Source organism: Curcuma longa, chromosome 6, assembly GCF_044706935.1.
Source record: "Curcuma longa cultivar G26 ecotype Majalengka, Jawa Barat chromosome 6, ITB_CL_G26_1.1, whole genome shotgun sequence".
In the NCBI taxonomy this organism is placed as follows: Eukaryota; Viridiplantae; Streptophyta; class Magnoliopsida; order Zingiberales; family Zingiberaceae; genus Curcuma; species Curcuma longa.
The window spans coordinates 8750087-8764556 of NC_133866.1; the positions used below are offsets into that span (position 1 = coordinate 8750087).

A 14470-nucleotide genomic window follows, 5' to 3' on the forward strand; every position below is an offset into this window, starting at 1 on the left:
TAGTTTGGAATAAAATCATTTCTATATATATGTACTTTCATGGTGTCCTCATCACGGAAAGCTTTATTTCTACATTTGCAATGATTACATGGGCAACGTAACTTTGCACCATTCATGTATTCTGGATGACTTTTAGCAAAGTTCATAGACTCTTCAACTCCAGTATAAAATGTAGGATCGGGATACGCGCTAGAGGGGGGGTGAATAGCGCGTATGACTTTTTGAAAATCGTTCGTTATCTATACACAAACTTGCAGCGGAATATTAGAAAACAAACAGAAGGACACGCGCGATTTTTACTTGGTTCCTAACCCCCCAGGGTTAGTACGTCCAAGGCCTAATCACGGGAGGCGCCCGTCCACTAGTGGTCTCCTTTCCGAACTTCGTTCGGAGGTGGAGCAACCCGTCTTACAGTCCAAGAAGTACAAAATCAATTAACAGCAGAAATTAAGAGCAGTAAAATAAAAGCAAACTCTTGTAGTCGATCTGGAAGTCCTGAGCGCCTCGCACCCCTTCTGGATCTTCCCCGGCTGCAAGAACTTGGCCTTGTTGCGTTCGGTAGCGGCTCTTGTCAGAAAGCGGATGTTAGAATTGAATCTCCTGGCTGCTGCTCGTGAACACCTTTTATAGCCCTCCTGAGTCGACTCAGATCCCTATCTGGGTCGACTCCAGATGACGTGGCAGATAAAGCTTTATCCCGTTCGCCGATTTCCTCTCTGAGTCGACTCATCTTGACTCCTGGGTCGACTCCAGCTTGTGTGGCGTCAGCGGCGATAAGATCTTGACTCTGCGTCAGCCTGAGTCGACTCAAAACTCGATCTGAGTCGACTCCAGTGCCGAGTCGACTCAAAACCCGATCTGAGTCGACTCAACTCCGGTTTGACCAGAGTTGACTTTGGGCTTGACTTTGAGTTGACTTTACTTGCTTCACCTCTGCTTTTCCCTCTTGCTTCCAGCTCCTGGTTCCTGCAAGACAAGCATACAAGCAAGCAAATACAACAACCTAAAGTCTTACCTAGTGGGTCTAACTTCAGATTTCTACCGAAATCTTGGGTTAGCCTAACCCACTCCATTCTGGAGAATTCATGCCAACCAAGTCCTCCAGACTTGTTGGACTTGTGCTCGGCTCTGTCCTAGCCCCCCAGGATTTTTACTGCAACTGATCCTCCTAACCAACCCAGACTTCTGCTGCACTTGGTCCACCTAGACCAGCCCAGACTTCTGCTGCGACTCGGTCACCTAGACCAGCCCAGACTTCACCTGGTGCACTCAGGACTCTGCCAAGACTTCCGCCTGATCCTCCAAATCAGGACTTCCCTTTGCCTAGCCTACAACTAGGACTTTCCCTTGCCCAGCTTCACTCACCAGGACTTCCTTGCCCAATCGTCCAGATCAGGACTTCCACTACCTAGTCTAACCGACTAGGTCTTCTTGCTCACTTCCACACACCCAAACATCAGGTCCTGTTTGGATCAACCCTTGGTCAAACTGACCAGACTTAGGTGTATTGTCAAACATCGAAACACTAGGCAAGATCTTAGTGCATCTTGCACCAACAATCTCCCCCTTTCTCCATTGGTATGAGGCCTTTTGGGGAGAGCCCAAGAGCAAAGCCATGAGGGCATAGGCCCAAAGTGGACAATATCATGTCATTGTGGAGATACAGACATCCTTTTGGACCCAACAATTGGTATCAGAGCGAGGCCGCTCTTCACCGGACTAACCGCCGGATGAGCCATGATCCGGATCTAACCATGTGGGTTGAACCTTAAAAACAAAGGAAGTAGGAGCTCCCGTATTTGAATCAAGAGGACCAGACACCGGGCAGGAAGTCCTAGTAGGTCGGGTAGACCGAGGGGCATGAAGTCCTGGTTGCGGCTGGGCAGGAAGTCCTAGTAGGTCTGGTAGACCGAGGGGCATGAAGTCCTGGTTGCGACTGGGCAGGAAGTCCTAGTAGGTCAGGTAGACCGAGGGGCATGAAGTCCTGGTTGCGACTGGGCAGGAAGTCCTAGTAGGTCAGGGTGGACCGAGGGGCAGGAAGTCCTGGTTGCGGCTGGGCAGGAAGTCCTAGTAGGTCATGGTAAAATCAAACGGAGGCTTTCCGTTTGAGGGGGGGTCTGTGGTCCTTTGTTTGAGGGGGGGATTGTTGGGTTGCAAAGGTGCAAACATAGTCCCACATCTAAAACACATGGGAAAGATCATGAGTTTAAAAGGATGGAAAGTATCTCCATTGGCATGAGGCCTTTTGGGGAGAGCCCAAGAACAAAACCATGAGGGCTTAGACCCAAAGTGGACAATATCATGCTATTGTGGAGATACAAACATCCTTGGGGACCCTACAATTTGCACCTAGTGCACTTGACCTGCCAAGTCTTCTGCCTGATACTCTAGACCAGGTCTTGTCCTTGCCTAGCCTACAACTAGGACTTTTGCTTTTTGCCTAGCCTCAACTAGCACTTTACCTGTGCTCCCTGCACACTATATCAACTTATTAGTCCAACAACACACTTAACTTGAACTTCGTGCCATTATCAAAATCAAGGTTTGATCGTCCGGTGCTTCCCGCACCAATAATGACAAGTTAAAGGCTAGTGAAAGAGAAGTGTAGGAAGGTATTCCATCTAGTCATTCCCAACTATCAGCTACTGCAAGATTATTAAACAACAAGGAAGAACATTATTCCTTATAACGATGTTATGATGACATTTGTCAAATGATTTCAAAATTGCTCCCTACTGATCACCAAATGACTGATAGTTTTTATAGTACAAAGAAATTGGTAAAGAGTATAGGTTTGCCCATAGAGAAGATTGATTATTGTATAAACAATTGCATGATATATTGGAATGAAGACAATGAGTTGATTGAAAGCAAAATCTATAGTCACCCTCATTACAAGCATCGTAGTCTCATTCAAGGGAAGAAAAAGAAAAATATTGCATGAAAGGTTATGCATTATTTCTCTTTAACTGCTAGACTTCAACGTTTGTATGCATCTGTTGTTGGCGATCTGGATCTCCGTCCTATGTTCCGGATTCTATCCGCTCTGAAAAGCATAGAACCCCACAGGACAAAAATTTTATCCCGCCCGGATCAATCGACAAGGTCTTCAAAGAAGACTAAGTCGATCGATCTAAAGGATCGCCGATTCTAAATTATTACGATTTTAATTATTTAGTTCTAAGTATAAATAAAATTGCGGAAAATAAATTTATACCAGAACCCGGTTTGAACCTCGGAATCTTCTGCTGTATTCCTTATCTCTTTCTCGGACGTTGTGTGGGCAACGTTCTTCCGAGAACTAAGGACTGCAACCTCTGCCGGATGAAGTCTTGGATCGCCTTTCTTCTCTCTTGAAGCAGCTTTGTTCTTCCTTGCCTTCCACCTTGGATCCGGCCACCACCACAAAGAGGATGTTCGGCCACCAAAAGAGAGAAGAGAAGAACACAAAAGAAAGAGGAAGAAGAAGACAAGGAGTGGCCGGCCAAGAGGGAGAAAACTAGAGCAATTGCGAAATCGGAGAGATTTCGTATGCGAAAACAGACACCATGTTATCTACAATGTAAATTAAGGGGACATGTTACAAGTCTAATCTATTGCAACCATTTGACCAAAATATGATTCCTTTACTATGCTGTCTTTTTCTGTCATCCACTAAAAGGCTACGCTGTCTTCTCCTGCCATACATCTGATTCCCATCCCCTCAACATGCCGATCACAAGCTTTCGCCTGAAGGGCCTTGGTGAAAGGATCTGCCAGGTAATCTACCGATGCAATCTTGGCGACAACGTTTTCTCCTCTACCTACGATTTCTCGTACAGGGTGGTACTTGCGCTCTATGTGTTTACTTGCTTTGTGGGCTCGTGGTTCCTTCGAGTTTGCAACTGCACCACTGTTATCACAATAAATTGTGATTGCTTTGGGCAAACCAGGAATCACATCCAAGTCCATCATGAAGTTTCTGAGCCATACAGCCTCTTTGGCTGCCTCTGAAGCTGCGACATACTCAGCTTCCATGGTGGAGTCCGAAATGCATTTCTGCTTAACACTCCTCCATACTATGGCTCCACCTCCTAAAGTAAACACATACCCAGAGGTAGACTTACTGCTGTCCCTATCTGATTGGAAGTCTGAATCTGTGTAACCCACAGGGACTAAATCGTCTGACCGGTAAACCAGCATATAATCCCTAGTCCTTCTCAGGTACTTCAGTATATGCTTTACCGCAGTCCAATGTCCCTGTCCTGGATTACTTTGATATCTGCTAACCATGCCCACGGCAAAGCAGATATCCGGTCTAGTACACAGCATGACATACATAAGGCTTCCTACAGCTGAGGCGTAAGGAACTGCCTTCATCTCATCTATCTCCTTTGATGTTTTAGGACACATCTCCTTAGATAGATGAACTCCATGTCTGAAAGGTAACATACCTTTCTTAGAGTTTTGCATGCTGAACCGAGCTAGTATTGTGTCAATGTATGAAGCTTGGGATAAGCACAACATCCTTTTCTTGCGATCCCTTATGACTTTGATCCCAAGGATGTGTCCTGCTTCTCCTAAGTCCTTCATATCAAACTGTTTTGACAACCATACCCTTACGTCTGATAACACCTTTACATTGTTGCCAATGAGCAGGATGTCATCTACGTATAGTACCAAGAATCACTACAAGAAATTATAAAAATAGCGACGAAATATTAGCGACGATTTCGATTTTCGTCGCTAATATAAGTATTAGCGACGAAATATGAAATTTCGTCGCTAATTATGTTTTTTGCGACGAAATATTAAATTCGTCGCTAACATTTAGCGACGAAATATCAAATTTCGTCGCTAACTTCAGTTTTTGCGACGAAATATTAATTTCGTCGCTAACGTTAGCGACGAATTTTGATATTTCGTCGCTAACTTCCGTTTTTGCGATGAAATATTAATTTCGTCGCTAAATGTTAGCGACGAATTTAATATTTCGTCGCTAACTTCAGTTTTTAAAATTCTTCATCCATTTTCGTCTAAATCCTAATCCCGCTTTCGTTCGATTTTTTGCGACGAAATAATTTTTTCGTCGCTAAACATTAGCGACAAAACTTAATAATTCGTCGCTAATAATTTAATAATCCTAATGTTTAGCGACGAAACATAACATTTCGTCGCTAACATTCGCTAAAATCCTACCCCGCCGCCCGATTTTCCTTTCCCCGCTGCTCCTCTCACGTCTCTTTCCCTCGCTTCGCCGCCTCGCCTTCCTCCTCCTCCTGCTCCTTCGCCTCCTACCCCGCCTTCTCCTCCTCCTGGCATCTGGGGACGAGTGGCGTTGTCGACCACCACGAGGAACCGGCAGTGACGACACCGGTGCGGCAGACGTGGCGCGGCGGAGCCATCGGATTTGATGCGGCGAATGAGGAGCGAGAGGAGGAGGTTTCCGACGCGTCGAAGAGGAAAAGGGGAATCGCCGACGGAACCACTAGTGCGGCTCTCGGCAGCGGGCGTTGATGGGTCTGCAGATGACATGGCACGCGCGCTGCCGCAGGGGAGGCGCCGCTCCTCTCGGCCTTAAAAACCTCGGTAACTCTTGCTTTCTTAATAGCGTCCTCCAGTGCCTCACCTACACCCCTCCCCTCGCCAGGGCCGGCCCTGGGCCAGGGCAACCAGGGCGATCGCCCAGGGCCCTAATTTTTGGATGAGTAGCGAGAAGATTAAGGGGCGTTTGATTAAGGGGCCCTAATTTTTGGACGAGTAGCGAGAAGATTCTCCTCGTGGCCTGCCGGAGCTGTGGATGCCAGGTCCCCTCTTGCGCCTGCTTCTTAAATTTCCCTTTCTATGTTTGATTGGTTCCGGTGATTTTGGTGGTTTGCAATTCGTAGCTCGTCATCAGGCTAGGGTTCCTCGTTTCGATTGCCCGTTGGTTGATTTTAGTTGTCATTATAGTCTTCTCGGAATGGAGAATCACGAACAAGATAATTGGACAAGTGTTCATTATTTCTTTCATTTGGAAATTTTTAGTGATCTTTTGTAGGAGAAAACGTATCATTTAAGTCTCAACGCAACGCCACAACTGGTGTGTTTCTCATCGGAACATAAGAGGTCATCCTACATTCGCATGCAGAGGAGATTTTTCATTTACGGCTTTTTCTTTTTGGTTCTTGTTGAAGTGACACCCGTTCCTCCCAAATATGCTCAAATGCATTATAATTCAGATCTCCATTCAGACCAATCTTCCAATTGTATGATCCAAAAATGAACCCATGTTCATGCTATCTTTTAATTTCTACTTAGTATCTAGGACTATAATTAGATTTAGTTAGATAATTTAAAACTTGTCGTTTATTCAAAGCAAATATTCAATTTTATGTATATCATTTGAGAAATTTCAATTCTAGAAGAATTCCTTTTCATTCATCTTACAAAAATTGTCACTGGCTTAAAATGCTAAACACTTTTTACTGATTTGATTATATTGTTCATGCATTATTAAATGAATAGTTTTAGTTATGTTCATATTACATGATACAGTTTAAATTGATTAATATTATATATTAAAAGTTTTATATATATATATATAATTATAAAATTATAAAAATAAATTTATTTTAGTTAGATTATAGGATTTAAGATCCTATGTTTGATCCTACAATCCAAACCTGTTGATCTCATCTCTTTGTTAGATAGGTAGGATCTTGATCTCTATAACCTTGCTCAAATTGATACATGAATGGATCATCTTTCTCAAATTGATAAATGAATAGATCATCATTGTGCCCATTGTCCTTTCAAGATGAAAGTAGAAGAGTTTTTTTCAAGATGAAAGACATTAGGAAGTATTTGATTGCAGCTTCAGCTTCATAAACATGTATCTAGTTTTGGACGGGATAAATCATCAAGGCAGTGTACTAATTAGAGAGGTTACTGGTCAACGAACAGTCTAGTTAAGGAGACTTTAACAACCTATGCAAAAATGATCATCTACCAATTATGTCTCACCCGTTGGCACACAAAAAATGGTGGCCTAAAAGTGAATCGAATCTAAGACCAATAGTGCATTGGCTAATAAGGATTTTAGACATGATCATACCACATTACTTCCTGCTAAACCCTAGCCCCGCCCCCATCCCTATTTTCCTTTTGGAAATCTCATCAAAATCCATGGGAGGTGTCGAAGAAATTGCTGGTGCGGGAACAGAGATTTCAGATTCACGGACGAGACTTCTAGATGAGCTGCAAAAATTGCTTCCTCCATCAATAATGATACCTGAGAGGAGGTTGGAGCACTTGGTTGAATAGGCTCTTAATGTTCAAAGAGAAGCTTGTTATTTCCACAACTCTGTTGAAGGTTGTCTCTCATTGTACACAGATCATCAGTGTGGAAAGGACCAATTACCTTGTCAAACAACACAGGTGGGAAGTGTTCGTTAGTGTGCTATTTATATATTTGATTCTCTTGTATTTAAGTACACAAATTTCTGAAGTCTGATAGTCTATACCTTCATTCATATGTTATTTTTTTGAAGTTATTTTGCATTGTTCAGAGTTAACATTTATGTGCATATATTTGCTTTGGGAGTGTGTCATGTGATTTAGGGTTTGTGGCAGCCCTATGTTAGCTATCAACTGAACAGCCAAATTTAAAAAAAAAAATCATTTGACGTCATAATTAATCATAAGAATTCAAATGAAAAATTTATTCCAATTCCATAAACCACATTAACAATTATTATTGATGCATATTGTATTGCTTGCTAATTCCATTTTCTTAGAATTACAGTTAAGAATCACAATATAGTTCACAATATAATATAATTGCAACACAAAGAACACATTTCTCCAGTTTATATTGGTTCTCCTGGATATCAGATTCAGGACAAGCAGGAATCTCCGTGCTGCTGTTGTACATCAATCGACTAGATCCAAAGTAAATCTTTGGGGTTAAGCTATTGATGAATTTTTAGTCATCCATTATTCAGCAGAATTACTCATTGGCCAAGGAAGAAGATTAATATCCATGTATGTGGCACGTCCTTCTAATTCATCTTAATTCTTAATGTAAAGATCAAGACTGGACAGTATTTTGGCAATTGAAAGGCAAGGGACTTCATGAGAACATACAGTTCATTTTTCCCGACTAAGGAAGCTCATGTAGAAGACACGCTCTGGGATGCAATTGAATCTGCAGCAGGAGATGGTCGGACATAGACTCTTGCCTTCCGCAATATCTCGGCAACAGTCCAGTGCTTTTTTTTGCTCAGTGGCCTTGAAGGATCCAACCTTACCTGGGAGCAAAAGCTTAAAATGACATCAGAAAATTATTCAAATACAAAGTCAGCTTAAGGCAATCATTTCCGAGACAGTCGTCATATGGTTCATGCCATTTCATTCCCAATTTATCAAACAAGAAATCATTTTCTATCAAAATGAAAAAGGAACATTCTGTCACATATTTAGCACACTGGCATACGATGATTTAAGGCTAAGAAAAAACAACAGTGGAAACAGGAAGCAGGTGGTTTACCGTTTACATTACAAAGAACAGTTACTGTTTGTTATTGGAGATCAGGGAAGTAAATGATAGTAACACATTTACATATGCCATAATTATGATCATGGTAACCCTTTTTCTTTATTAACTAGGTACTTCCATCTACCAGGTACAACTTATATAGAAAATGCAACATTATCAATAAGCAAAAGTTACTTAGTAATGTCATTAAGATAAATGCATCAACGAGCCAACAGATCTTGTGGAACTAGCCACAAGTCTCATCTTTTGACAAATAAATCTCTCCCTAAGGTCCAAATTCTTAGTGAGATTGTTTAGGTGACATTGGGCCACTGCTACTACTCTTGATTCCTAAAATCATCCCCTTATATTCCAGCCAATGAACACAGATCCAAAGCACCTAATGATCACAGCTATAATATCAAATACAATGATTACATAGGAGATGAAGGATATGGTTATGGAAAAGTTTAGGATTTTTCATGATTCCAATATGAGTATGGTTGAAGGGGAGCTTTGATGCAATGTGACTTTGTGATCACGGATTCGAGTCACAAAGACAACTTCTTACAATGCAAAATAACACTATGTACAATAGACTCAATGTAATCCGACTCTTCCCCAAACCACTGCCAGTCATCCTCCCATCACCATTACTCAGTGTGTAATAGTCATCGTCATTGCATTTCTCTAGTATAGACCTGAAAGCAATTGCACTCACTAGAGGCAAGTCGAACCATACTCATTTGATTAAAAGAGCACTAAGTTCAACTTCACAACCTCTCTGTCAATTGTTTCATGAAGCCGAGAGTCCCTTATGCATCCACCTATTCATTCGCATTCAAGAACCAACTATGTTCTCACTTTCAGAGCCCCCATGCATTTGTCGCATTCCATTTGTTACTCACCACATATAGGGTTGAGCATTCGGTTAAAATCAAGCCAACCAAACTGATTTTTTTTCCAAACCGAACCAACCAAAGTTTGCTACTAAAATCGAATGATATAAAATCAATTAATTACTAATCGACCGAACAATGAGTTACTTCGATTTATTCGAGATTTTGCTCACCTCTAATCACATAGATGTGCTTCCCTATCAATTGGTCCAATATATTTTAGAGAATAGAGCACAAAGAATATATACCTTATGGAAAGGTTAGAGCACAAAGAATATATACCTTATGGAAAGGTTAGAGGGACAACAAAACCTTATGAATTTGTAAATTATGAAATTTTTGTTGGTGTAATCGGCCTCCAAAATTTTGATAATTTGGTTTGAATAATATGTTTAAGGGAAGGGTAACCAAATTACTTGATCACAATTGATCAAGTTGAGTGTAAAGTCAAAGTTGACTTGAAATTTGAAAGTGAGTGAGAAGTCCAAGTAGGACCAGATACTTGCCAATTGGTAGAAAATCCTAAGAAAGTGAACCTTAGGTAGTAAAATGTCTTGGAGTGAACTCCAAACAAAGGGAAAACCCTAAAAGAGTGAACTTTAGGTAGTAAGAATTTAGAGGAGTGAACTCCAAACATGGAAAAACACTCTAGGGGAGTGAACCCTAAGTAGTGTAAGTTCTAATTGAGAATCAAACAGTGAAAATTCTAACAGGGCTAGGCAATGGAAGTCCTGATTAAAAATCAGACAGTGAAAGTTCTAACGGGGCTAAGCAAGGCAAACCTAGTTGGGAACTAGGTTAAACTCGAAATGGTCAGCTAGGAGCTAAATACTTGGCAAAGCAAGTGAACCTAGTAGGTTAGGTAAGCCAAGTACTAGATTTTGCTTTTTTGTTTGTTGTTCGCTTGTTTATTTTATAGAAAACAACAGTCGGACAAAAGCTCGAGCCGGACCAGTTGAGAACTGATCCGAGCGATCGGACCCATGATCCGGTCGACCAAAAGGTAGTCCAGTAGACCAAAAAATCCGATCGACAGAAGTTGATGTGATCAGATTCGAACGAGTCGGTCCTCAAATAAGTTTTGACTGAGCTCTAGGCAACCGAAAGGTAAGACTTAGCTCGAAGAGGATCAAATTTGCAGTCGAGTCAGTATTGGTTCAGTCGGCCAGCCGACCGGAAGAGTACCGATCAAGTTCTATAAAAGTGATTCGAGACAACCTCGTCTAACATCAATTGCAATCATCCATCTTCGTTCTCATTCTCAGAAGTGTTCCAAACTCTGCTCGTGTGATCCAGGAAGCATCAAGAGTGTTGCGACACTCAAGGTTTCTAGTTGGTTCACAATGAGTTTGTTTTATTTACATGTTCATGCTCTTAATTTTTATATCTTTGTGATTATTCTTACTAAGCTTGTAAGAGGTCTTTCCACCTCTAAAAAATTTGCAAAAAGAAGAAAAACATTAGTAGACTCATGCTGAGTGTATACCTTGGACATAGCACCTTGGAGGGTGTGAAACAAGTATATCATTGTTGCATATTTCTCATGAACTCTGATTGAAAAGAAAAAGAAACGACAAAAAGACGCTACGTCAAAAGGATCCTACAATTTTATCATCACAAAAATCACTTCATTTGACAATATTTACCAACAATACATCATATGGAGATTCCAAGTATAATAGTTAAGAAAATTAAGGATGTGATATACTTTTGTTGTTCATACTCGTGAAAATCCAACTAGAGTCTCTACAAGTACTGTCATTAAGTTATTCATTCAAACTGAAGCATCACTTATATCTCTTATTAATTACATCATCAAAAAAAAAATTCTTGTACTCCTAAAGATATGTAGATCATTTGTAGACTAGGTGGGAAACCAATCTAGCGTAATCTATAATTGAAGCACCAATGAAATTGTAGAGATATCACCATCTCAAAGATTGTGCAGATCATCTTCTTGGTCAAGTGTGTCTTCCATTCTAATAATCTGGAAACAACTTATATACCTATTCACCATCATCATCATCTTCTTGTGCAATTCAAATTGAAAATAATTGCAAAACCTTCCACAGATGATAGAGATGTCTATTAGAAAGTACTAATAACTACCAACATGTTTAAATGGGTAACAATACATGTTAAATGAGTCTAGGACAAGTTTGGATAAACTAATGGAAACTAATGACTAGTATGGAATGGATTTGGGTTTAAATCCTTGAGTACTGGGTACTCGATAAACTAAATGTATTCATAATAAATACCTATATGAACTTAAAAATTCTTAATCCTTTAAATTTTGTTCTCTTTGTTGCATGTAGATGGGTCAAGTATTGCAGGCATTTGTCAGTATTTGACCCATCTAATTGTATGGCTACCCATTTAGTATTATGGGAATAGGTCAAGGAATGAATGCTAATAAGGTCGTGATGGGGAATATGCTGGTACAAATGCTAGATGATATCCTGAGATAGTGATCCCATTCTAGGTCAGCAAATTCAACTTAAGTGGCTATGTTCCATGTCAGCACTCCCACTTACATAAAGATCGGGAGCCCCGTATGGTTCCCTGCTCAACTTAGACTCCTAGGTCGCCTATGTAACTCAACAACACAAGTTCCTCATATAGCTTAGCATCCTGAGTTTCCATACAACTTGGCATCCCAAGCTCCGATACAACTTGGTTTTTTTTGCATTTTTCATGCGGCTCAGCTTCCCGAGTCCTCCTTACAGCTCTGCCTCTAGAATAGCCTGAGCAACTTAGTATCTAAGTTCCCCAGTCAACCTAATTCCAAATCAGAGCTCTCCAAGCACTTAGAGCTCCCTATGTTGGCTCAATCTCTTGGTCTCCTTGTTACATGAAGAACCATAGGGATGGGCCATAGCTAGGCATGATCCCTTCGTGATCTATAGCTCATAATCCTTGGGGCCCAATGATAAAGTCGGCAACAATATGAACATCTAACCCTAATCTCTTTTCTTTTCCATTACCATTTTATTGCTTCCCCGAAACCAATAACTTGAACATTAGAGGGGCTTTATTGGACAACTCCATCGCACAGCCAGGCAACAGATATTAGACGCATCAATAGATACCTAGATGGATTTGGATATCAGTAGCTAAATTTTTGTGAGTGTCCAACCCATTACCATCCCTAGCACCTTTGGTTTAAGAAGGGTATTAACAGCTGCAGAGAATATCTCATTCCCCATAACTTGTTTCAATATAAAGTTGTTGTCATTCCGACCGATATAAAAATGAAGAGTCGCGAATACTATTACTAATTTTCAAAGGAACGACCTCAACATCAGTTTAATCAACCGGAACTAATGTCACTGCAACCTCAACCTTAGCCGTAATATTTAACACCAACTTATCAAACGATCGGACCTATAGATGATCTTGCAGAAATATATTCCTCCACCTCTTTCAGAGAATAGTATTCATCAACAACTACCGAACAGTAGCCAATCAATGAGCCAATGACTCGACGAAGTTAAATAAAAGAACAAATCCTAGATACCGTAAAAACAAGGCGTAGCGAGAAAAGGAAAAAAGAAAGGGAGTTGAAGGTCTAACTCGGTCGCCGATGGCGCACTCATTTTTCTCGTCGTGAGCCATGAATTTGCTGGTGCGCTTGACATAGCGATTGTAGAGCTTGTGGTGAAATAGCCGATCGACGGCCACCACGACCGACTTCTGCATCTTGTTGGAGACGACGATCCCGACTACCTGCTTCATTGTGGAAATCCTGCGCTTCCGCCTGAGCCGCCTCGGATGATCACCGCTTCTTCAGACTAGATTAGGGCAGGGGGAGAAGGGCGAGCAGAGGAGAAGAGAGCAGAGGGAGAAGGGGAGAAGGGAGCGCGGCGAGCCGAGGGGAAGAGTGCAGAGGGGAGCCGAATCGCGAGAAGAGGTTCGGCGGCTCGGGTGGTTAGGGGTTGTCACGTAGCATCACTCACGAGTCGCACACGGAGAGGGATAATAAAACTATATATATATATATATATATATATATATATATATATATATATAATATAATGTTTGGAAATTCAGATTGGATCGGGCAGTAAGGATTGGACCCATGAACCAGGCCAAGCATGGGCCAAGTTTGGGTTGGGTCGATCATGACTTAGGCTTAGGCCAAGTCAGACACGGCCTGCGTGTTTGGTTGGGCATGACACCCGTGTTGGATAAGACATGAATGTGTGTCCGGCGCTGCTCGTCCGATATCTCAATGGCCAAAAGAATTTGAATGGGCAAAATATCCTTTGAATTTAAATAAAAAAAAGGTAGTTTGAAGGGTATTTTCATGTCTAAAATTATCAAATTGACAATATGAATCCCAAAAAAACATATTAAAATTTATCTATAAATACCCCTAATGTGATTTGATTGTTTGTGATAAGTATAGATGCAAATATAATAATAGTATTCTAAGGTGGCGAATTCCACCTTTTACATAAAAGATAATAATAGTATTTGCATGGGATGCGTGCGTGTGTATTTGATTGTTTGTGATAAGTATAGATGCAGCAAAAATAAGAATAATAAATATAACTTCAGCAAGATATGGAATCGTCACCACAACGGTTTTATACGGTCGATCTCACGATCAATAAGGAGGTAAATCGAGAAGCTACAGTTGGTCACGACAGATGAGGACATTATCTCGGCTTCACTGAGATTCGATTTTTGTCCACTTTAATAAGTTTGTTCTGTCGTAACCAATTTAATTATGTCATGGGATAAAAATAACAAATATAACAATATCATATAATGTGGTTTAGAAACTCTATTTAATTCATGACTTGTGACTCATTTGATAAATCATCCACGGATAGAGTCCACTAAGAATTGTCCCTTTACAAGATGTAACCACTAAGAATTGCCCCTTCACAAGACGTAACCAGGAAAACCTCAACCAATTCCTATGCAAAATATTTACAAGTGACCTCTCTTCTAGAATATAAAAGAAGATATGTAAACTGAGTAAAAGATACTACCAAGAACTTGAGTTTATGCCTTTATTAATGACCAAGGTCTTTCAAACCTTTTAGCAATCTAAACACAAATA

At 40.9% G+C, this 14470-nt stretch overlaps 1 protein-coding gene across 1 annotated transcript; it reads right to left on the reverse strand.

Moving 5' to 3' along the window:
* Nucleotides 1-7800: 7800 nt before the first annotated feature.
* On the reverse strand, nucleotides 7801-13352 carry LOC141831230 (uncharacterized). The gene is made up of 2 exons (XM_074718643.1): nucleotides 12973-13352; nucleotides 7801-8270 (listed from the first exon to the last, which is right to left on the reverse strand). The coding sequence occupies exons 1-2, from the start codon at nucleotides 13132-13134 to the stop codon at nucleotides 8133-8135; spliced, it is 300 nt and encodes a 99-aa protein (XP_074574744.1). The 5' UTR covers nucleotides 13135-13352; the 3' UTR covers nucleotides 7801-8132.
* Between the last annotated feature and the right edge of the window lie 1118 nt (nucleotides 13353-14470).

Excerpts from the sequence above, each read along its gene's own strand:
- LOC141831230 (XM_074718643.1), bottom strand. The coding sequence starts at position 13,134 with ATGAAGCAGGTAGTCGGGATCGTCGTCTCCAACAAGATGCAGAAGTCG. Across the intron at positions 8,271-12,972 it reads AGTGCGCCATCGGCGACCGA|GTAAGGTTGGATCCTTCAAG; the intron begins GTTAGACCTTCA and ends TTTTGCTCCCAG.